Source organism: Lathyrus oleraceus, chromosome 2, assembly GCF_024323335.1.
Source record: "Lathyrus oleraceus cultivar Zhongwan6 chromosome 2, CAAS_Psat_ZW6_1.0, whole genome shotgun sequence".
NCBI lineage: Eukaryota > Viridiplantae > Streptophyta > Magnoliopsida > Fabales > Fabaceae > Lathyrus > Lathyrus oleraceus.
The window spans coordinates 464,647,075-464,670,986 of NC_066580.1; the positions used below are offsets into that span (position 1 = coordinate 464,647,075).

At 39.2% G+C, this 23,912-nt stretch overlaps 1 protein-coding gene and 1 non-coding gene across 2 annotated transcripts; one reads left to right on the plus strand and one right to left on the minus strand.

Annotated features, from left to right (window-relative positions):
- Positions 1-8,943: 8,943 nt before the first annotated feature.
- LOC127125102 (small nucleolar RNA R71) lies at positions 8,944-9,050 on the minus strand. The gene has a single exon (XR_007804562.1). It is a non-coding gene; the product is annotated as a small nucleolar RNA R71 (small nucleolar RNA).
- Positions 9,051-21,365: 12,315 nt separating this feature from the next.
- LOC127123746 (uncharacterized) lies at positions 21,366-22,565 on the plus strand. The gene is made up of 2 exons (XM_051053947.1): positions 21,366-21,701; positions 21,792-22,565. Exons 1-2 carry the CDS (start codon positions 21,366-21,368, stop codon positions 22,563-22,565), a joined length of 1,110 nt encoding a protein of 369 aa, XP_050909904.1.
- Positions 22,566-23,912: the final 1,347 nt, after the last annotated feature.

Sequence of the window (23,912 nt, forward strand, 5' to 3'; positions counted from 1 at the left end):
ATAGGTGAGATTAAGCCAGCATCCTCTAAAAGCTATAAATATATCCTCATAGGCATTTATTACTTTACAAAGTGGGTCGAGGCGATACCTCTAACCAATTTCAACCAAGAGACGATGATTGACTTCATACATATTCATACCATCTGCAAATATGGGACTCCTGAAACCATAACAACTGACCAAGGCTCAGTATTCTTCGGCAAAAAGGTAATGGAGTTTTTTTGCAGGGATGGGGATTAAATTCCTAACGTCGACTCCTTATTATGCACAAGTTAACAGCTAAGTAGAGGCTGCAAACAAAGTTATCATAAGCTTGGCCAAGGAGTTGGCATACAACTTTGAATCAAACATTTTGGGCTTTCATAACTTCTCCCATGGAGGACATCAATGATACACCCTTCCGACTCACGTTTGGCCACAATGCAGTTTTACCTGCAGAGATATGCTTACAGTCAATGAGAATTCAAAGGCGAAATGAAATCCCCTCTGACCATTTTTGGAGTATGATGATGGATGAGTTGGTCGACTTGGATGAAGAAAGGCTACTCACTTTAGATGCCTTGATGAGGTAAAAGAGGAAAATAACTGAAACTTATAACAAAAAGGTTAAGTCCAAAGTCTTCTCTATTGGAGATTATGTCTGGAAGGTTATACTTCCTCTCGACAAGAAGGATAAAGCTTTTGGAAAATGGTCACCCAATTGGAATGGACATTTCAAAGTTAATCAAATTTTTCCAATAAGTCATAAGAAATAGAAGAGTTAAACTCTGATAATTGAACGGGGCGAATAAATAGGGAGTACTTAAAAAATTACCTACCTATGTTTCAGGAGGTCAATATCACACAAGGAAAATAATAATTAAAATATCATTGATTTGACCTTATGGAGATATTACAAAAATGTCAAAAACGGAAAAGTGACACAAGGCCAAAAAACTTGGGAATACTATTACAAAAGAAAAACAGAGAAATAAAGGTTAGAGCCCTAACGCTCGCTTCATGCCATTAAAACGAGCCGACACATGGTCGAGCCTCCGATCATATCGAAGATCTTTGGCTTTCAAGTACTCTAACTACCTCTCCAAGGACCGCATAGTTATGGCTCGCTCTATACCCAAGCTGATTTATGCATCCATCGAAGGCTCAAGACGGTCCAATTCCTGGGTATCAATTGTAGCCCTTTTCGTCTTCGCCATCTCGATAAGAGACTGCATACAGTTTATCCGCTGAGTCCAAGTCTGAATGTTCTTATCAAGGATGGTAAGAATGTCTTGATCATGGATTCTCTCCACCCAGTAGGCCAACCTCTGCACGGATCGAGACACTACATCCTGTTGCTAAGACAAGGCACCAGATTTCTCCTCGACGAGTGATCGATCACCATTTTCACTATGTTTTCGTTGCTTATCCGACAAGAAACCAAGGATTTTGAGACACTATGCATGCATTATGGTACCTTTAAAGTAAATTTTCATTTTCGTAAGATATTTGAGCATTTTTATTAATTTTCAATTTTATTTTATGTTTTCGTGATTTTATACGTTGGTTGTCTGTGTTTATGTCCTCCAGGTTCAGGTAGAAGATCCGAGGGATTTGATGCAGGACAGTGAGAAGTTCCGGCGTTCGAGAAAAGAAGAGTTTCCAGATCATGAGGCCTGACACGATCACCCGTGTCACCTGACACGAGCCGTGTTAGGAGGAAGGCCAAGAAAGTACAAGCAATGTCCAAAACAGGGGCCTGGAACGACCGCCCGTGTCAGTTGACAAGGCCCGTGTCAAGTCACCTGGGGCGTGTCAGCAAGGAAATGACAAGGCAGAGAGCTGACACGGCCGCCCGTGTCAGCTGACATGGTCGTGTAAGCCCAAAACGCTAATTTTCCAATTTCCGGGCTTTTTCACCGGGCTTGAGCTACAAGGACGTTTTGGAGATTTCCACCTTCTCACACGGTATTTTCACTATATTAGGAGAGTTTCTATAAGAGAAAAGATGATCTTGGAACAAGGAGAACACATCATTGTCAAACGAGCAAGGATTACAGAGATCAAGGAATTCAGAGAGCGGAAGGTTTTCATGAGCGGAAGCGATTGAAGATCCAAGTCATCCAATTACTTGTTTTGAACAATATGAGTAGCTAAAATCCCCAATGCTAGGGGGTGTCCCTGATTTAGAATTGTAATGACTATGAGTTTACGATTGTATTTATAATATTATTTTTACGGTAATCTTTTGATGTGTTTAATACTTTCTCTTTCGGACCAATCGAGATTGTTGTATTGTTATCAATTAGGCTGGACCGTCATTGGTAAGGTTTTCTTAAGATTACTCTGCAGTAGATATTATCTAGGACTAGGGATACCCTGTATGAATCAGAGCATTCTTGATATAATAAAGCTTAACCTCACCCTAATTGCCTATGGAAATATAAATTAGGGTAGAATGATTAAAGGTTTTCTCCCCAAAGACTTGAGAGAAAATACCCTTGAGAACTGATAATAATTGATATTTGTTGATGTAATAGTGACTCAGCCTTGTTACAGGGACAAATCATACACCTTCCCTGACATTGTTCCTCATACCTTGCAAACTCTTATTTTTACAGTATTATTTTCTTTTGTCTTTATTTTTATAAATCTGAATCTAAAACCCCTAATAATGGTTTTTTTTAATTGAACGATGATTTAAACTCGATATTGACTTGCAGTCATTGATATCGACATTTGGGGAGTTTCCCCTTTATTACTATAACAGGAAAAATAGTACATTTGCTATTTTTTCGATCAATTTTTTGGCGCCGTGTTAGGGACCAATTAGTACTACTTTTTATATAATTTTATTGGTCCCTTTTTCCAATTTTTGATGTAATTACACACTTTTATTCTCACAATTTTATATAAATGCAATTAGGTTTAATTGATGTTGTTTTGAGTGGTTATTTCACGTATTTGTTAGTTTTGTAGAATTTTTGGACAAGAGAGTTTCGGAATGCATAATCATAATTTGGAAGAAGTGTTGAATGCAATTTGGAGGCCTATTTTGGAAGATTAACACTTGGAAGAATCATTGCATGAAGCTTGCAAGGCAAGGAAGATGAAGTAGCTTTAGTTCGCGCCGCGAACCATGCGAATCCATCAAGCTGTTTTGGCCAAGTGTTCTGTTTTCAATGCCAGCTGTGTATGACAGTTTTGTATCTGTTTTAGGGGGCTTTTCAGTTTTAGATGAAAATGAGCATTTTAGGAAAGGTCAACCCTTTAAGAAAACAGAATGGAAAATAGTCATTCATTCATTGATAATTTGATATTTTGTAAGAGAAAAACAAAGTTCTTAGCATTGCCTTTTGCTTTCCAAAATGATGATGCGGAGCTAAACCCCATTTTGTCAAGATTGGAGATAGTAGCTATTCCTATTTGTTTATGTATTTCATTTGACTCTTATATATGATAAAAGATTGTTGATGTATTGAATGATATTTTTGCCCTAAGTTGAATATTAGATTTGAGTAGTTGTTGAAAGAGATTATTTAAGTCTTGACATAAAATATATTTTCAAGTAGTGAGTAAGTTGTAGAAATAGATTTATTCACTACTCTTCTTTTGTATCAACCATTAAAGATTGCTATATTGATAGTTAGGTGGAGAAATCGTCTAAAGATTAATATAGTGATTATCACAATATCATTTAGACATAAATGATATTGAGAGGATACTTGAACATCATCAATAATCTTAAATATATATAGTTGTCATAAGGAATCATAAGCAATTTGAATAGTGAACTCCAATCTTGCCAAGCCTTTTACATTTGATTAAAACAATTTTATTATTTTAGTGACATTTTACTCAAAAGATAACTTTTCAAACAAAACAACTTGGTTACATTCTAAACTTATAACAATTTGGATTATAGAACGGCGGTAATAACAACCAATCTTTGTGGATACGATATTAAAATATTTGCCAAAAATATACTTTTCAACACGCCGTTGCCGGGGACTGCCAAAATATAGAGTTTAATTTTGAGTCCAATTAAAATTTTGTTGCTCTGCAATAAAATTATTTTTCTGTCATTTATATAATTTAATTTACTAATCTGTGCATGCGAGGAGAGCCCTCGGCAGAATTTCTTTTTGACGCAAAAATCGAGAGAACCCTTCACCGGAGACACAGAAGTGCAAGAGTGGATTCTAAAGAAGAAGTTCCCTCCGATCACTCAAATTCCAAAAAAGAAAATATGGTTGAAAATCCTCCGATTACACCTCCGGAAAGACTCCTAGGTGACTATGGAAGTGCAAATGCGTCAGGTGGTAGATTGACCATTGTCAACCAACCGGTGAATGTGACAAATTTTCAACTGCATCCTAGCACAATCAATCAACTTGAAAGAAAATCTTTCACCGAAAAGGTTAATGAAGATGTAAACAAGCACCTGCAGAGATTCCTGACCATGAGTACTACTTTGAAAATTGATGGTCATACTAATGAAGCAAAGAAGTTAAGAATGTTCTCGTTCACTTTATTTGAAGAGGCGGAAGATTGGTTCTACTCTCTTCCAGTTGGCAGTATTACATCATGGGAAGAGATGGAAACAACCTTCTTAAATGAGTATTTCCAGCATCAGTATTTATGAGAAAAAGGTACAAATCTTGAACTTCAAACAGAAAGATTGTGAGTCATTGGGAGATACCTATAAAAGATTCAAAAGGGTCCTGATAGCTTTCCCAACTAACAATATGGATCAGACTGAACAAATGCAGATGCTTGTCAATGGGCTGAGAATAAAGATAAAACAGTTGATCGATATAGAAATCGATGGCTCAACAAATTTCTCAATAGCCACCGGTATTAAAAGGAACATTGAAGCGGTAGCCGCAAATGAGCATCTGGAATTATATGATAGGTGTACAAGCAAACCTGAAGGAGTCATTGATCCGAAACTAGAAGCTAATAAAATCCGATTGGAAGATACAGTCACTGTTGAAGTAGAAAAGAAATTGAAAGCAGTGAATATAGGTACTCAACAGGTAGCTCAAATTCAACCTGCTCAGACCATCACTTGTGAAATCTGTAATGGACCTCACCATATTGTGTATTGCTTTACAACTCCTCAATAAATTGAAGAGATAAAATTCTTGAAGCAGAATAATCCCTACCCTAACACATACAATTCAGGATGGAAGAATCATCCTAACTTCTTCTGGAAGGATCAGAGAGGGAATGTTCTGCAACAGGGTCAAGGTCAATATCAAACTCAATATCAACAACAACAAGCTCCAAAGAAAGCAGTCTGGGAGATTGCCATTAAAAACATGGCCGCTCAAAATAGGCAATTCGAAGAAGAAACTAGAAACAATCATAAAAACACCATTGCCTCTCTAAAGAATCTTGAAGTTCAGTTGGGCCAGATAGCACAACAACTAGCAAGTTCTCGAACACCAGGTTCCTTACAAAGTGAAACAGTTCAAAACCCTAGAAATCAGGAGAATATTATTACTGTCACGACGAAGAAGAAAAAGACCGCTAAAAAGGAAAAAAGTTATACCACCTGGCAAGCCAACTGAAGAGAAAATTAAAAAGGAGACTAAACCGGTGATTAAGTTGCCCTATCCGCAGCGAGCGACAAAGAAGGAACCAAGCGACTGTGAGAAACTTATGTCAATGTTTAAAAAGGTAGAGGGTCATAAGTATTTTTTTGAAGCACTTGAGAGAATACCCTTGTACAAGAAATCCATAGAAGAGGTAATGACCGAAAAGAAACCAACAACATAAGAACCGGTAGCCTAGAAGGGAAAGTATAGTGCAAGTTCGCTAGAGTAGAAAATTTCAAACAAATAGAAGGATCCTGGAACGGTAACCGTACCATGCACAATTAAAGACAGAACCTTCAAAAGGGTACTAATAGATTCTGGAGCTAGTGTGATTCTGATGCCATTATCAATCTATCACAAATTAAGTATTAAAAATGTCAGTGATACGAAGACAAATCTGAAGTTTGCGGATCACTCGAGAAAGGATGCATATGGTATAGCAGAAGATGTGCTGGTAACATTAGAGGACTTGGGTTTTCCTGTTGGTTTTGTAATCCTAAACATACCTGAAGATGAAGAGGCACCCATCATTTAAGGGCGAAGGTACTCACATGGAAAAAGTTGGAAAAATGAGCATAACAGCAGCCTAACACAGCCCATGTCAGGCATGCGGATTTGAAATTTGTTTGGAAAATTTGAATTTTGGGTGGGCATGTTGCACTTTCCGCTCCAGCCCCCTAAGTAGGGCACTGTGAGTCACCCTCCTGTTCTAAAACATTGAGGCCAATGTTTAGTTCAAGTGTGGGGGAGGTTTTACTATGCTTTTTTCTTTTATTTTTTGTTTTGCTTTATGTTTTATTTGATTAGTTCCCGATTTTTACCATTTCATATTTGGTTTATTTTTATTGTTGGGTATCATGTGCTGCATGTATTTCAGGTTTTTGGTATTATCGTTGGATAAGGTGATGATCAATAGCGGTAGTGGATGATATGATCACTCCACTTACTATTGCTTGTTGTGAAGGATCTTCCCAAAAAGTCGATACTGCTGAAGAAAAGATCGGACACAACTTCTAAAGCTCAACTAACGTAGGTTGATAACATGAAATAATATCACATTTTTGGACTCGATTTAATTAAATTATATTATTATTTGTTTCGATTTATTTCATTTTACTCGATATTACTTGGTATTTTTCCTTCTATTTATCTCAGGTAACTTATTTGAAGCATAAGTGAAAAAGGAAGAAAAGGGGGTGCAAAAAGATGATGAGAAGCAAATTCCACTAAAGCCCAGCCCACAATTACAAGCCAGGAGCGCTGAAGCTGTGACGACTGCCACACAAGGTGTGACGAGCGTCACGCCCTGCTACCTTGTGTTACGAGCGTAACACATGGTGTGACGAACGTCACACCCCTCTCCTATATTTTTGGCTTTAGACGCGCAACAAAGGCACGTTGAGCCTATTCTTCCGTTTGACTCGTTGAAGCGTGAAAGTTACTTACGGAAGGCACTTTTGGAAACGGTTACAAAGTGGATTAATATAAATAGTTGCTTTTATCCAACCCTGGAGCTCTCCTTCTTTTTCCGCCGTGCAAGCATTTACAACATTAGTTTTCTACAGCTTTCTATTTTATTAGCAATTTTTATTTCTTTTCTTTTCCAATCAATCTTTCAAGCACTTAATTAATTTTTCACACAATAGTTTCTACACCGGAAACTATTGTGTATCTTTTACTGGATCTAACCTTACGTTAGATCATAGTATTTTATTCCTTTGCTTTTTATTTTCCTGTCCGATTGAAGAGTTCAAGAACAAATCCAACCGGTCTGTGGTGGAGTGTTCAAGATTCCTATTAATTATTCAGGTTCTTTAATTTATTATTTTAATTTATATATGCTCTGCATTGCTGTTTATTTATATTGTTTGCCTGAGATGGTTTTATTTAAGCATGATAATTGTTTAGACCTGTTTAGCATGTCCGGCTAATTAATATAGATATCGGTATGTAAAGTAAGCGGAATGAAGGAATCAAAACTAAGTTGGTTTAATTTCATTTAAAAATAAAGTCACTATTTTTATGGTCTCAATTTACAGAGTTAATACCAAGGTTTTTGTACGAGAGCAAAAGACATAAAGAAGTTAAAATCAATAGAACGACGGTTTGAGTTTTTAACTGGACAATGTAAATTGGACATTAATTCTAAATCAAGGCGAAAGCAATTTTTAGAGTTAATTAAATTCTAATCTTTTTCAAAAATTATTTTTAAAGGTTAAATGTGAGGACGAGAGTTAAGCATTTAAGTTTAATTATATAATCTAAGTCAATAGAGCGAGAGTTTGAGACGAGGGTGTTTAAACGGTTATTATTTTAATGAAAAGAGTTTCTATAGATTCTGTTGTTTTCAAAAAGTGATTTTGGACTTAACTAATAAGTGACAGCTACGTTAATATAAAGTCATAGTCTATTCAACAGAGCGAGAGTTTGAGATAAGACTTTTAATCAATAGTGTCTACTGAAAAGATTTATTTTAAAACCAAGAAACCAACGAAGATTTGATTCCCTAATTACGACGAACTACATACGGATATCCACTTAATTGATATTTAATCTAGATCTTATTTTAGTTTTACTTTTCCCCCAAATCATCAAAGTATCATCCGCCTTAGCTTTACGAAGTAACTTTAGAAAACGGTATATCGATTCATAAGTCCCTGTGGGATCGATATCTTTTAAAACTACGCGATAAGACTGTGCACTTGCAGTCAGTACCCCAATCGACTCATAAAGTCGCGATCAAGTTTTTGGCGCCGTTGCCGGGGACTTTTATTTAGTCGATATCGTAACTCTTCTGTTACGCTTTAGAGACTAAGGCAATTGTTATTTTTCCTTTTTTTCTTTCGTTGATTTGTATGCCACACACTCGCTCACAAGGCGAGCCGTTTTACTTACGAATCAACGACGTTGAACTATATCTCCGAGTCTTACGACGAATTCGGGAATATTGTGCTACAAACAATCTCCCTCCTATCGAAGTGCCCGACCTCAAAAATCTTCTTCCTTCGCCGATACCCGAGATGGCAGAACCAGCTCGTGCTCTTCGAGATTACGCCGCTCCATCGCAAGATGAGCCGCATTCGAGTATTGCTCCACCCGCAATCGAAGCAAACAACTTCGAACTTAAACCTTCGCTGTTACAAGCAGTGCAACATAATCAATTCTCTGGAAATCCTACCGAGGATCCAAACCTTCATTTATCCGTATTTGTCCAATACGCTGATACTGTTAAAGCTAATGGTGTCACTTCAGAGGTAATTCGACTTTGTCTCTTTCCTTTCTCGTTAAGAGATAAATCTAGAAGATGGCTTCAGTCTCTTCCTTCCAACTCAGTCACCACATGGAACCAAGCAAAACAGCTATGTTGAGAGCCCAGATAAATGGATTTAAACAGAAAGATAACGAGTCTCTCTTCGAAGCATGGGAAAGATACAAAGACATGATGAGACTTTGTCCGCACCATGGTTTATAGGACTGGTTAGTAATTCATACCTTCTATAATGGTCTCTTATACAACACAAGGCTAACAATAGACGCCGCCGCAGGTGGTGCGCTTATGGATAAACCTTATACCGATGCTTATCAACTTATCGAGAGCATGGCCCAAAACCATTATCAGTGGGGAAGCGACCGAACAATGGTAGAGAAACCTCAAACGAAAAGTGGCATGTACGAGATAAGTAGCCTTGATCATGTTAATGCAAAAGTGGATGCTCTGGCCCAGAAAATTGAAAGTTTAAATGTATCACCTCCAGCCACCGTGGTTGCCGCAGCTCAAAATTGCGAAGTCTGTGGAATCCAAGGTCACACTCCTGCAGATTGTCAACTCCTAACAGGAATTCAAGCAGAGCAAGTGAACTATGCTTAAGGAAATCCCTACTCGCATACCTATAACTCAAACTGGAAGAACCATCCTAATTTTTCATATAAGAGTAATAATGCTTTATACGCACCAGGACAAGCTCCAAATCAAGCCCCAGCTATACCTCCGGGATATCAAAAGCCGACCCCATCTACACCTAACCATAATGTTCCTAGAAAATCCAACTTGGAAATCATGATGGAGAACTTCATAGCTTCTCAACAGCAAACCAATAAAGATTTCTTAAACCAGAATGTACACACTAGCGAACAAATTAAACAACAAGCAAGTAAAGTAGATGCCCTGACTACCCATAACAAAATGCTGGAAACACAAATATCACAAGTAGCTCAACAACAAGCGCCTACTGCTGCCCCAACTGGTACATTTCCTAGACAGCCCCAACCTAACCCGAAAAGCCACGCTCATGCAATTATATTAAGAAGTGGAACGGAAGTAGAAGGACCGTCTGATCCAAGAATTGAAAACCAAAACTCTAAAAAGTCAACTGAGGAAGAAAATAAACCTAAGGAAAAGGAAGAGAGTAATAAGGAAACCATAGAAAAGAAGGAACCTTATGTACCTCCACCACCTTATAAACCACCTATCCCTTATCCTCAAAGGCTAATTAAAACCAAAGATGCGGGCCAATTTAAAAAATTTGTTGACCTACTGAAACAATTAAACGTCACAATTCCGTTTACAGAAGCTATTACGCAGATGCCCTCATATGCTAAGTTCTTAAAAGAAATTCTTTCTAATAAAAGGAAACTTGAAGATAGCGAAACAGTTACACTTACTGCTGAATGCAGCGCCATAATCCAGAATATGCCTCCTAAACTTAAAGATCCTGGTAGTTTCTCTATACCCTGTCACATAGGAAAATTTGTCATAGACAAAGCTCTATGTGATTTAGGAGCCGGTATTAGTGTTATGCCTTTATCGATATGCAAGAAACTGGAAATGGGAGAATTAAGACCAACTAAAATGTCTGTGCAATTAGCAGATCGTTCCGTTAGATATCCTGTAGGAATTCTTGAAAACGTTCCCGTGCGCATAGGTCAATTCTACATTCCAACCGATTTTATAATTATGGACATTAGAGAAGATGAAGTTACACCCATTATATTGGGAAGACCATTCTTAGCAACCGCCGGTGCGATCATAGACATAAAACGAGGACGACTCACTTTCGAAGTAGGAGAAGAGAAAATTGAGTTCATTCTTTCCCAATTTTTGAAAGCACCTGCAATAGATGACACATGTTACTTCATGGATATCATCGATGAATGCATAAAAGAAACAGAGTTAGAAAATGACAAATTGTCTGACTATCGTGTAGAAGACGGACTTAACCAATGTTTAGCAATAACACCGGATCCTACGCAATGCCTTAAGAAACCAAACCTCGATCTGAAAACACTTCCCAAAAATCTGAGATATGAATTCATAGACTTAGAACTTGAACGACCAGTGATAGTTAATGCAGACCTAGGAAAACTCGAAACCGAAAAACTCCTACATATCTTAAGAAAATATCCAACCGCACTAGGATACAACATCACCGATCTTAAAGGGATAAGTCCTTCTATTTGTATGCACCGCATCATGCTAGAAGAAGACTGCAAAACTTCTAGGGAACATCAGAGGAGACTAAACCCGATCCTGAGTGAGGTAGTGAAGAAGGAAGTAACAAAGTTATTAGAGGCAGGTATCATATATCCTATATCTGATAGCAAATGGGTTAGTCCTGTACACGTAGTACCAAAGAAATGAGGTATAACAGTTATTGAAAATGAAAAAGGAGAAACTATAACCAAACGAATCGAATCGGGATGGAGAATGTGCATTGACTATAGGAAACTAAACAAAGCAACCCGAAAAGATCATTTCCCTTTACCATTCATTGACCAGATGTTAGAACGATTAGCAAAACATTCTCATTTCTGCTATCTAGACGGTTACTCAGGCTTCTTTCAAATACCAATTCATCCTGATGATCAAGAAAAGACAACATTCACATGTCCTTTTGGTACCTTCGCTTATCGACGAATGCCGTTCGGCTTGTGCAATGCTCCCGCAACCTTCCAAAGGTGCATGATGGCAATATTCGCCGATTTTCTCGAAAACATCATGGAAGTATTTATGGATGACTTTTCCGTATGTGGACAAAGTTTCGAAGAATGTCTTGAAAACCTAGAAAGAGTTCTAGAACGATGTGTAAAAGTAAACCTAGTACTTAATTGGGAAAAATGTCACTTTATGGTACAAGAAGGAATTGTTTTAGGACACATCATATCAAATAGAGGAATTGAAGTAGACAAAGCCAAAATAGAAGTAATCAAAAATCTTCAACCTCCGAAAACTGTGAGAGAAGTACGAAGCTTCTTAGGACATGCCAGTTTTTACAGACGATTCATTAAAGACTTCTCTAAAATAACTAAACCTTTAACCGGATTATTAATGAAAGATGCTGAATTCATCTTCGACAATTAATGTCTAGAAGTATTTCAAACGCTTAAACAAGCATTGATCTCCGCGCCCATAATGCAGACGCCGGATTACAATGAACCATTCGAAATAATGTGTGACGCAAGTGACTACGCCGTAGGCGCTGTTTTAGGACAACGAAAGGATAAAAAGCTTCACGTCATATATTACGCAAGTAGAACCCTAGATGAAGCACAAATGAATTACACCACGACCGAGAAAGAACTTTTGGCAGTAGTGTTTGCACTGGATAAATTTCGTTCTTACTTGGTCGGAGCTAAAATAATCGTTTACATTGACCACGCCGCCATTAAGTACCTCTTAACAAAAAAGGACGCTAAACCTAGACTCCTAAGGTGGATTTTGTTGCTACAAGAATTCGATTTGGAAATCAAAGATAAGAAAGGAACTGAAAACGTAGTAGCAGATCACCTCTCTAGACTCGAAAACCTGGAACCGGAAAGAACATCGATCAACGATGATTTCTCGTACGATAAACTTATAGCTACTTTGGAAGAAAATAAAGCTGATAAACATGTAGAGACCACCTTAGCTATATGTGTTACACCATGGTACGCAGACTTCGTCAATTATTTAGCTGCCGGAATAGTTCCACCTAATTTATCTTACCAACAAAAGAAACGATTCTTCCATGACATAAAACATTATTACTGGGATGACCCTTTACTTTTCAAAAGAGGCCCCGATGGTATTTTCCGTCGGTGTATACCTGAAGAAGAGATAGAAAATATAATCCAACACTGTCACTCCGCTCCTTATAGTGGACATGCAAGTACATCCAAGACCTGCTCTAAAATCCTACAAGCCGGTCTTTATTGGCCAAACATATGGAGGGATGCGCATGCGGCTATCAAGAAATGTGATAGATGTCAACGCACAGGAAACATATCTAGACGTGACGAGATGCCACAAAAGGGCATTTTGGAAGTAGAGATTTTCGACGTGTGGGGAATAGATTTCATGGGACCTTTTCCACCTTCTTTCGGTAACAAGTACATACTCGTAGCGGTTGACTACGTATCAAAATGGATTGAAGCTATAGCTTCTCCAACAAACGACACACGAGTAGTAACTAGACTCTTTAAGAATATAATATTTCCAAAATTTGGTGTCCCAAGAATAGTAGTCAGTGATGGTGGATCGCATTTCATATCTAAGGTACTCGAAAAACTACTGTTTAAGTATGGCGTAAGACATTGAGTAGCGACACCTTACCATCCTCAAACCAGTGGACAAGTGGAAGTGTCTAACAGAGAAATCAAACAAACATTGGAAAAAACAGTCGCCACCTCAAGGAAAGACTGGTCATCGAAACTACCAGAAGCTTTATGGGCATATCGAACCGCTTACAAAACTCCCATAAGGACAACCCCATTTAAGCTTATTTATGGAAAATCTTGCCACCTCCCGGTAGAATTAGAACATAAGGCCTACTGGGCTATTAAAAATCTAAATTTAAACTATAAGGCCGCTGGTGAAAAGCGAATTCTTGACATAAACGAATTAGAGGAACTTCGACAAGACGCCTACGAAAATGCCAAAATCTACAAAGAAAGAACGAAAAAATGGCATGACAAACGCATTTCAAGAAAAATCTTCAAACAAGGCGATATAGTCCTTTTGTTCAACTCTAGACTTAAGTTATTCCCAGGAAAACTACGTTCTAGATGGTCAGGCCCTTTCCAAGTCACCAATGTTTTTCCCAGTGGAGCGGTGGAAGTTAAAGGAAAAGCCATTGAACCATTTACTGTAAACGGGAAGCGTCTAAAACATTATCATTATGCCGAGAACAATGAAGATTCACAAGTCCTGCACTTAGACGTAATGCCTCCAGAATTTATTGATTATATTTGATAGTTTCTATGTCGAGCTTGCGACATTAAACAAAGCGCTTCGTGGGAGACAACCCACAAATATTTTTTTATTTTTATTTCTTCTTTGATTATTCTTTTAAATTTTATTTAGTTCTCATTCTTCGTATTCTTTATTTTAATTAAATATTTCTTCTTTTCCTCTTTCGGCATTTGGCCAAATCCTAACTAAAACTCTTGTTTTTCTTTTCTCTAGCTAACATTAACCTGATGGGACAAATTAATCGTATGGGTATCAAATTCAGAGGGAAAGCTCAGAAACAAAAGTTTGAGGAACTAGCAGAGAGAGAGATGCTACCTAGTTTGTATGCTGATGATTGGGCAATGACTGCCCTTGGACTAAGAGAGAGTGTCCTGTATTTGCTGAGTCAAATAGGGTGGGAAACCACTCCTATCCGAAGACAATTCGTCACTTACCGGAGACTAACGCTAGAATTCCTTAGCTCCCTGATCTATCTACCCAGCCATGGAAAAGGAATAAGCAGAGGTTTCATTCAGTTCAGAATGTTCAACATGGAGTATCAATTTAACATTCAAGACTTTACTAACCTTTTAGGGTTCCCTACCTCTTTTGATACATTCACAGTGAGCCAAGAAGACCTTTTTGAATATAGAGAACTTGAACATTTTTGGGGAAGCTTGACTGGAAATGACGACCCCGAGGAACATGAGTTTCTTTCGGGAAACATACATAACCCGACCTTTCGTTATTTCCATAAGATCCTGGCCCACACCCTTTTTGGGAAGAAGTCAAATATTACTACAGTATCACGTGATGAACTCTTCATCATATTTTGTGCTTCCCAGAATCGTCCAGTGAACGGTGCCACTTTTATGTTGGCGAACTTTGACCGCCTTATCCAAGATGAACGAGCACCGATTCAAATAGACGGATTGATAACCATGATTGGTAATGCCATCGGATTACGTCAACCTATGCTTGACCTAAGCCCTTTTTGTGGCATTGCGACTATGAGTATACCCTTCCTCTTCAACACTATGTTTATAGGAAACCTAGGGCCTGAAGAGTTTGAGCTTATAATCAATAACCAAGTTCTTTGCCTTTTCACCTTGCCTAGTCCGAGGACTAGTGTTCATAACCGCAATAACTGGCTCTACAATCTGAATGGAATATCTTCTCCTGCTAGATCTACTGAATCCATCCAGGACTATGAGATTTGTGACGACCAGATTCCTTATGCCGAGTCTGACCCTCAGACACCATCTGGTTATTATGATATTGACCCTCCACCTCAACCGATCCCGACCGAAGAGTCGGCAATACCCGATCTTAGACATCATATGCCCGGAGCTAATTATAACACCACCATTCAAGCTTTGATGTCAGAATAAGACGCCATCAGAGAAGAGTTAGCTAACATGGGACAAGAATTTCTGGGATACATGAGCAGTATGACAAATCAATTCCACGAGTTGCTAAACCGTGTTAACTCCTTTGCTCCTCCGGCCAGAGATCCTGCAAGCGGCTAGAAATTGTTTTTCTTAGTTATTTAGTTTTAGTTTAGGCTATTTATTAGTTTTGTTTCACTTTATTTTTAATATTAGTATTTGTTTTTCTTTCGCATGTTTGCTTTTGTCTTCCAATATTACATTATGATTATTTTATGAAGCTATTGGTTTATTCTACTTTATTTCGACTTATGCAATATCTATAATTATCAATAATGCTCTCTACTGTATGCTACTTACATAACTTATTAGAGAAAAATATATTTATGCACTATTATGGTAGTAGAATAGCATGCAAGGCAATTTAAAAGCATTACAATAGCAAAATAAAATAAACATAAGCAAAACAAAATAACAAAAATAAAATATAATAATAAAAACAAATTATGAAGAACCCACGCAAGTGACCGTTGCAAGCTGACTGTGTGACGAGCGTCACACACGCCATCACGGTCGTCACACCAAGTGCCTGTGACGCCCGTAACACCCCTGTCACGAGCGTGACACCTTCAGACTAGGTGAACGTTAGTAACCGTTGGGGACACGACCGTTACACCACCCCACTTTTTACCTTCCCCATTTATTTACCCATTTACTCACATTAAACCACATTTATTTATTTTTCACCCACTCCCTTTCCAACTTCCAAAACTTTTCCTATAAATACCCACCATACCTTTCTTTCTACATCATTCCAACAAACCACTCTATCAAAATCCTTTTTCATCCCCTTTACCTCTTTCAACCAACTTATCAGTATGGCGGGAAACCAACAATTCGGAAATATCATCTTCCGATCCGAAGATGATAATTATCAAAGGGAGCAGTTCGAGCGTTTCCAACAGCGAGGTGTCGTATCTACCAGGTATCCTGATTCAAATTGTTTACAAGAATTAGGATTACTTCAAGGTATACAATGGATGCTCCGCCTTGCTGATTTAACCTTTCTTTGCACACACAATCAACCTACCTATCCATCACTCACCTTAGAATTTCTAAGTTCCTATTCATACAACACTCCAACCGGTGAAGACGAGTACTTAATCGGTACCGCAACCTTCCGCATGTTCAACACCGAGTACTCACTATCCCAGAACCAATTGAGTACCATGCTACAATTCCCTGTAGAAGGTCAAGTCCACCCAAGAATACCTCCGAACTCCCAGTGGCACATAAACGCCTTCGATCTCTTTAGAAAAATATACGGTGTGGAAACCAACAACTGGGATGTATTACTTGCTTCGCATATACATAACCCAACCATCCGGTATTTTATCTGCATCCTGCAAAACACAGTCTTTGAAAGACCGAACAACAGCAAAGTCAACGCCAAGGAATTATTCTTCCTCCACTGCGTCTTTGCAAGGGATACAAAGGTAAACGCTGCTTCTTTCTTATTTAATCATATCCGCACCCTATGTGCTAGAGGCCGCCAACCTTTTATGATTGGAGGATTAATAACCACAATAGCACTTGGCTTAAATCTAGGGGATCGACTCCAAAATTTAGAATCTTTGCCATCCCTATTTATGGATATAAGTTATTGTCGGTCCAGCCGCCTAATCAAAAACAGGGTAGGCGGAAGATACTATCTTATGGTAAACAACCAAGAAGTCCCAAGCGTTGTTTTGCCCAACATTGCCCTCACAGATGTCACCAACCCCAACCGCTTCATCTACGATCTGAATGCTCCCGAAGCTACCGAGCCTACACACACAAACCCGCCTCAAGACGAGTTTGAAGAAATGGAGCAAGGTGATCAAGGTCCTGAGCAACAATCAGTCCCGCTCAACCCTTCCGATAACGTTACATCCTCACTACGTCGTCGACGAAGAAGGCCAGCAACCAACGACGACATCATGGATGCTATTGATGGTATGCAAGCGCAGAATCTCAAAGTGATGCAAATAAGCGAGGAATGCAATAACCGATCAGCGGTTCACTGAGTTGCTCAGCCGGTTTGATGACTTGGATGTTCGTCAACGATCACCAGGTCCAAGAACAAGAGGCGGCAGACAACATTGACTTTAGTTTCTTTTTCTTTCTCTATTTCTTTTGTTTTCTTTGAAACATTGGGGACAATGTTTCATTTAAGTGTGGGGGGGAAAACCTTGTTCTTTCAATCTTCCCTTTTCAAGTATGTTATTTTCCCTTTCATTGTTATTTCCCTTTCTTATTTTATTAAAAAAAAAAATTTTATAATAATAATTTATTTTAAGTTAAGTCCCTAGTGTGAAAAATTCTTATTATCTATTCCCCTTAATTTTCTTGAGCCATAACAAAAATTTAATACACTCAATAAGTATAAAGGTTGCTTATTTTACAAAACTTGAGTGAAATTAAGACAAAAATTATTACCGCCCCAACGCTCTAAACAAACCTCAACATGTTAGATCAGAAAAGTACCTATTATACCAATCCCTTGAACTTTTAGTTTTATAGTAACCCCAAGTAGTTTATACAAGAAGTCAGCACCATCTTAATAGCAAACTACGTGGAGGGCCGATGAATATAAGTGAATGATTCCCAAAATAACAAAAAAATATATATATCAGGAAATGCACTGATTAAGTTAGGTGATCCTTACCAGATCATTTAATCTAAAGGTTGCAGATCATACAAAAGCATAATACGAAAGATCCATTATGAGTTGGTTCAGCAGGTATCTGGTGCTGAACTTGGTAGGGCGGACTACGGTCCGATCCCCCGCAATTTGCAATGGACCAAGTAACGAAGTTATCCGACTAATGTACCAGAGCTTCTAGCTAAAAGGGGATCAAAATCACTAACCGGTCACTCCACTATGTGCGAGAAAAGATAAAGGGCTTAATGTGATTTCGCTAGAATGAAAACGGGTGAAATAAGAGTAAAAGAACTAGGCTAGCTATAATAACATGACTCAAACTGGTTTGCATAAGGTAAGGTTATCTGATTTGTGACGGTAGTTGTTGATGTCAAGATTAAACTCAGGTTACTTCTAAACAAGGTTTACTTGCAACCTAGTACGAATTGATGTGTGTTCTGAAATTTCATCTGGCTAAATTTTTAAAACGATTTCTATACTGTATCTTGCTTGAGGACAAGCAAAGGTCTAAGTATGGGGGAGTTTCATAACATGAAATAATATCACATTTTTGGACTCGATTTAATTAAATTATATTATTATTTGTTTCGATTTATTTCATTTTACTCGATATTACTTGGTATTTTTCCTTCTATTTATCTCAGGTAACTTATTTGAAGCATAAGTGAAAAAGGAAGAAAAGAGGGTGCAAAAAGATGATGAGAAGCAAATTCCACTAAAGCCCAGCCCACAATTACAAGCCAGGAGCGCTGAAGCTGTGACGACCGCCACACAAGGTGTGATGAGCGTCACGCCCTGCTACCTTGTGTTACGAACGTAACACATGGTGTGACGAACGTCACACCCCTCTCCTATATTTTTGGCTTTAGACGCGCAACAGAGGCACGTTGAGCCTATTCTTCCGTTTGACTCGTTGAAGCGTGAAAGTTACTTACGGAAGGCACTTTTGGAAACGGTTACAAAGTGGATTAATATAAATAGTTGCTTTTATCCAACCCTGGAGCTCTCCTTCTTTTTCCGCCGTGCAAGCATTTACAACATTAGTTTTCTACAACTTTCTATTTTATTAGCAATTTTTATTTCTTTTCTTTTCCAGGAAACTATTGTGTATCTTTTACTGGATCTAACCTTACGTTAGATCATAGTATTTTATTCCTTTGCTTTTTATTTTCCTGTCCGATTGAAGAGTTCAAGAACAAATCCAACCGGTCTGTGGTGGAGTGTTCAAGATTCCTATTAATTATTCAGGTTCTTTAATTTATTGTTTTAATTTATATATGCTCTGCATTGCTGTTTATTTATATTGTTTGCCTGAGATGGTTTTATTTAAGCATGATAATTGTTTAGACCTGTTTAGCATGTCCGGCTAATTAATATAGATATCGGTATGTAAAGTAAGCGGAATGAAGGAATCAAAACTAAGTTGGTTTAATTTCATTTAAAAATAAAGTCACTCTTTTTATGGTCTCAATTTACAGAGTTAATACCAAGGTTTTTGTACGAGAGTAAAAGACATAAAGAAGTTAAAATCAATAGAACGACGGTTTGAGTTTTTAACTGGACTGTGTAAATTGGACATTAATTCTAAATCAGGGCGAAAGCAATTTTTAGAGTTAATTAAATTCTAATCTTTTTCAAAAAGTATTTTTAAAGGTTAAATGTGAGGACGAGAGTTAAGCATTTAAGTTTAATTATATAATCTAAGTCAATAGAGCGAGAGTTTGAGACGAGGGTGTTTAAACGGTTATTATTTTAATGAAAAGAGTTTCTATAGATTCTGTTGTTTTCAAAAAGTGATTTTGGACTTAACTAATAAGTGACAGCTACGTTAATATAAAGTCATAGTCTATTCAACAGAGCGAGAGTTTGAGATAAGACTTTTAATCAATAGTGTCTACTGAAAAGATTTATTTTAAAACCAAGAAACCAACGAAGATTTGATTCCCTAATTACGACGAACTACATACGGATATCCACTTAATTGATATTTAATCTAGATCTTATTTTAGTTTTACTTTTCCCCCAAATCATCAAAGTATCATCCGCCTTAGCTTTACGAAGTAACTTTAGAAAACGGTATATCGATTCATAAGTCCCTGTGGGATCGATATCTTTTAAAACTACGCGATAAGACTGTGCACTTGCAGTCAGTACCCCAATCGACTCATAAAGTCGCGATCATAGGTTCCCTGTGTATTCTGAGTTGAGTAAGAAGCCGCACCATACTCGAAGTATTATGGATGCTGTCAAGCTTTACCTAACATGGTGAATGCATAAAAAGCCAAACAGATTTGTCATCATGAGCGATGGCGGAATATGAAGCCGACAATGCTGCTGTTCGCGAGTCCCTTGGCCAAGTGCAAGGAGAAATGAATCTTTTCAGGGGAAACATGGAGACTATCCTTGAGATTCTCCAGTCTTAGAGGAACCCCGCCTCTACTGCTGCCAACGTCACCCATGTTGATGGGGTGACCATTCCTACTGCTGCTGCTGGCACTACCATCGATACTTCGGTGGAAACTGTTGTGCCCAACTCGGGGAACCGTCAGATGGTCCCCGTGGACTCTGCTAGGCTTGTTGCTGCCTACCCGTGGGGGATGCCCCCACACCTCGCTGCCAGTCTTGCTAATGGGGGAGCTTTCTTCCCTCACCCGACTCTCTTTGCCGCTGCTGCTGCTGGAAACGCTGGTTTTCCATGGGCTCTCCCCACTGTTCAAACTACTCTGGTCGATGTTGCTGATCCGGATAACAACCAAGGTCAGGTTCCTGACGACACTCTTGATGCTCAAGAGGACTACCGAGGCCCGTGCCTCCATTTTCAGATCCCTACTCAAACCACTCAAGCTGCGAGCGCCAGTCAGGTCCCGACTTTTCCTTTTGGTTATCCTGGGGTAACCTCCATGCCCATGCTGACATACCCTTCACTCCAACATGTGCAGACAGGGGCACCTCGGGCCCCCAATGCTCAGGCTGGAATGCAATATCCTCATCCAATCCATGCTGCTCAGACTATGCCACTGGGTTTCTCCTACCTGCCTTAGATGTGGTTCACCCCAAATATGCCTGCATCGACCGTTCCAGAAACTTCCCGACCGGCCAGTCAGGTCGTTCCTCTCGTTGTTGATCCATCCAGACCTACGGATTACCAATTCTTGGATGACAAAATAAGGGCCATCGAGGGTTTCTCCGCCTTCGGTATAGACGCTCGAGACCCCTGCTTGGTCCCGAACGTGGTACTACCTCAGAAATTCAAGGTGCCTGACCTTCCGAAGTACAAGGGCCTCAACTGTCCCCGCAGTTCCATTACCATGTACTGCAGGAAAATAGCCTCATACATTGGTAATGACAACCTCCTGATCCATTGCTTCTAAGATAGCATGTCTGGGACTTCCTTGGATTGGTACATAGATGTAGAACACTCAAAGATTCGGCCGTGGAGGGATCTCTCCGGGGCATTCTTGAAATAATACAAGTACAACCTTGACATGGCTCCGACAAGGCTTCAACTACAGAATCAGTCGCAAAGATCTAATGAAACCTTTAAGGAATATGCTCAATATTGGAGCGAAATGGCGTCTAGGGTTCAACCAACATTATCTAACAACGAATTATTGGATATCTTCATGGGTACAGTGCAAGGGCTGTATTTTGAGAAGATGATCGACAGTTCGTCGACAAATTTTGTTGATATGGTAACCACCGGGGAACACGTTGAGAGTGGGCTAAAATCAGGGAAAATCACAGATACGACCGCACAGAAGACAACCAACAAGAGGTCGCATGGGGGCTTCTCTAAAAAGAATGAGGGGGAAGCAAACGCTGTAACGGCGAAGGCTCGGCCCCTATATTAACTTCCCATGGCCCCTATGCCGTATTACCCTTATCCATATGTCGTCGCAGCTCAATATTAGCAACCGCCATTCCAGTACCAACCGCAGAAAGGTAATCAGAAATCGACACCCGCTCAAAAAAATCCAAACCAACAATGCAATCGTGATAACAAAGGACAAAATCGAGGTCAGAACAACAAAAACAATTTTGGTAACCGACCCCAAATTGACAAGATTTCGGTGTTGTATTCCAAACTGGTACCCTATCTGATTCATGTGGGAGCTATCGTACCAAGAGAAATACCCGCGACCACTTCTCCATTCCACGCCAAGCACGATCCTAACACTTCATGCGTTTATCATGATGGATTCATAGGGTATTCTACAGAAGATTGTTGGGCACTCAAATACAAAATCCAAGATTTGATCAATCAAGACATCCTGACTTTCTCTAGAGAAAAACCTAATGTAAAGACAAATCCTTTATCGAATCACAGCGGTGCAGTGGTCAACGCTGTGATTGAAGAGGAAAATACTGAAGCTATACTAAGAGCCAAAGAAGTGAAGACTCTGATGTCCGTTGTATTACAGAAGCTTGAACAATTTGGGTTTCTAAAAGGTGTGCATGATGATTGTACAGTATGCAAGTTTGATCCGGATAATTGCGACCAACTGAGGGGTTGTGTGCAAGAGTTAATGGATCAAGGGTTGATACAATTCTCCAAGTCTCAGGCAGCAGAGGAGGTGGTAGTAATTGAACCAATAACAATTGTGTACAGAAAAAAGAAGGTTGAAGCTCCTCCCAAGAGGATTCTGTCGATCCATTTCCGTGTTCCCACTCCGTTCCCGTATTAGAGTACCAAGGCAGTGCCTTGGAATTATGAGACTACAACGTATTTGGGAGGAAAAGAAATCTACATTCCTGACACAGAAATCGTCAACATTGCTGGAACGGGAGGCATAACTCGAAGTGGCCGTGTATTTGCTCCTAAATACACTCCTAGGGTGTCTCCAGCACCCACGATTATCCCACCTAAGGAGAAGGTCATTCCTACTCCGACTCCGCAGGCAGGGGCAACCGTACATACGACTCCGACCATGACGACTGCTCTAGTGTTGACGAAGGTTATTGACAACAAAGCTGCAGAGTCTGAAACATCCAAGGGTAAAGGGACGATGGTTGAGAAAGAACAGATTAAAGATCACAAGAAGAGTATCACTTTTGAGGAAAGCCAAGAGTTCCTCAAACTGATCAAGAAAAGTGACTTCAAGATTGTTGACCAGTTGAATCAAACGCCCTCCAAAATATCAATTTTGTCTTTGCTGTTGAGTTCTGAGGCTCATCGCAAAGCGTTGCTGAAAGTTCTAAATACCTCTCACGGGATGCAAGATATCACGATCGATCAATTTGACGACGTGGTTTCCAATATCACCTCCAGTAGGTATCTGGGATTTAATGAAGTAGAGCTACCTCCTGAGGGAAACGCCCACAACAAAGCATTACACATTTCGGTCACATGTACTGACTTTCTCTTATCCTGAGTACTCGTTGACACCGGTTCTTCGCTCAATGTACTACCCAAGTCTACATTGAGCCAATTATAATTTAAAGGGCCCGAGATGAGGACCAGTGCATTGATCGTTAGAGCTTTTGGCGGTTCCCGAAGGCAAGTAATTGGGGAGGTTGATTTGCCTATCTGTGTTGGACCCCACCAGTTCAGCATCACATTCCAAGTCATGGACATTAACCCGACTTACAATTGTCTGTTGGGAAGACCATGGCTTTATGCCGCTGGGGCAGTCACTTTTACACTGCACCAGAGGCTGAAATACTTGATAGATGACAAACTGGTAATCGTGTGCGGGAAGAAGATTTGTTGGTCAATGAACTCTCCTCCTTCAGATATGTTGAAACAGATGAAGGGATCATCGAAGTTCTGCTCCACTGTTTAGAGTTCGAAGATGTCAGTTTCGTTACAGCCAACAACAACCAATCATCCGCTACCATCCTATCCTCAGCAAAGAGTGCAAAGCAAGCGTTGGATAAAGGCCCACTTCACGGTTGGGGTAAGGTCGTCAATATGGCAGAAAAGCGTGACAAGTTTGGTATCGGTTATCACCCAACAACATGCAAGGTGAGTCTGAAGAAAAAGCGATTCAACCCGGTCAAGTTCAGCAGCGCCGACTATCAATACAAGCATA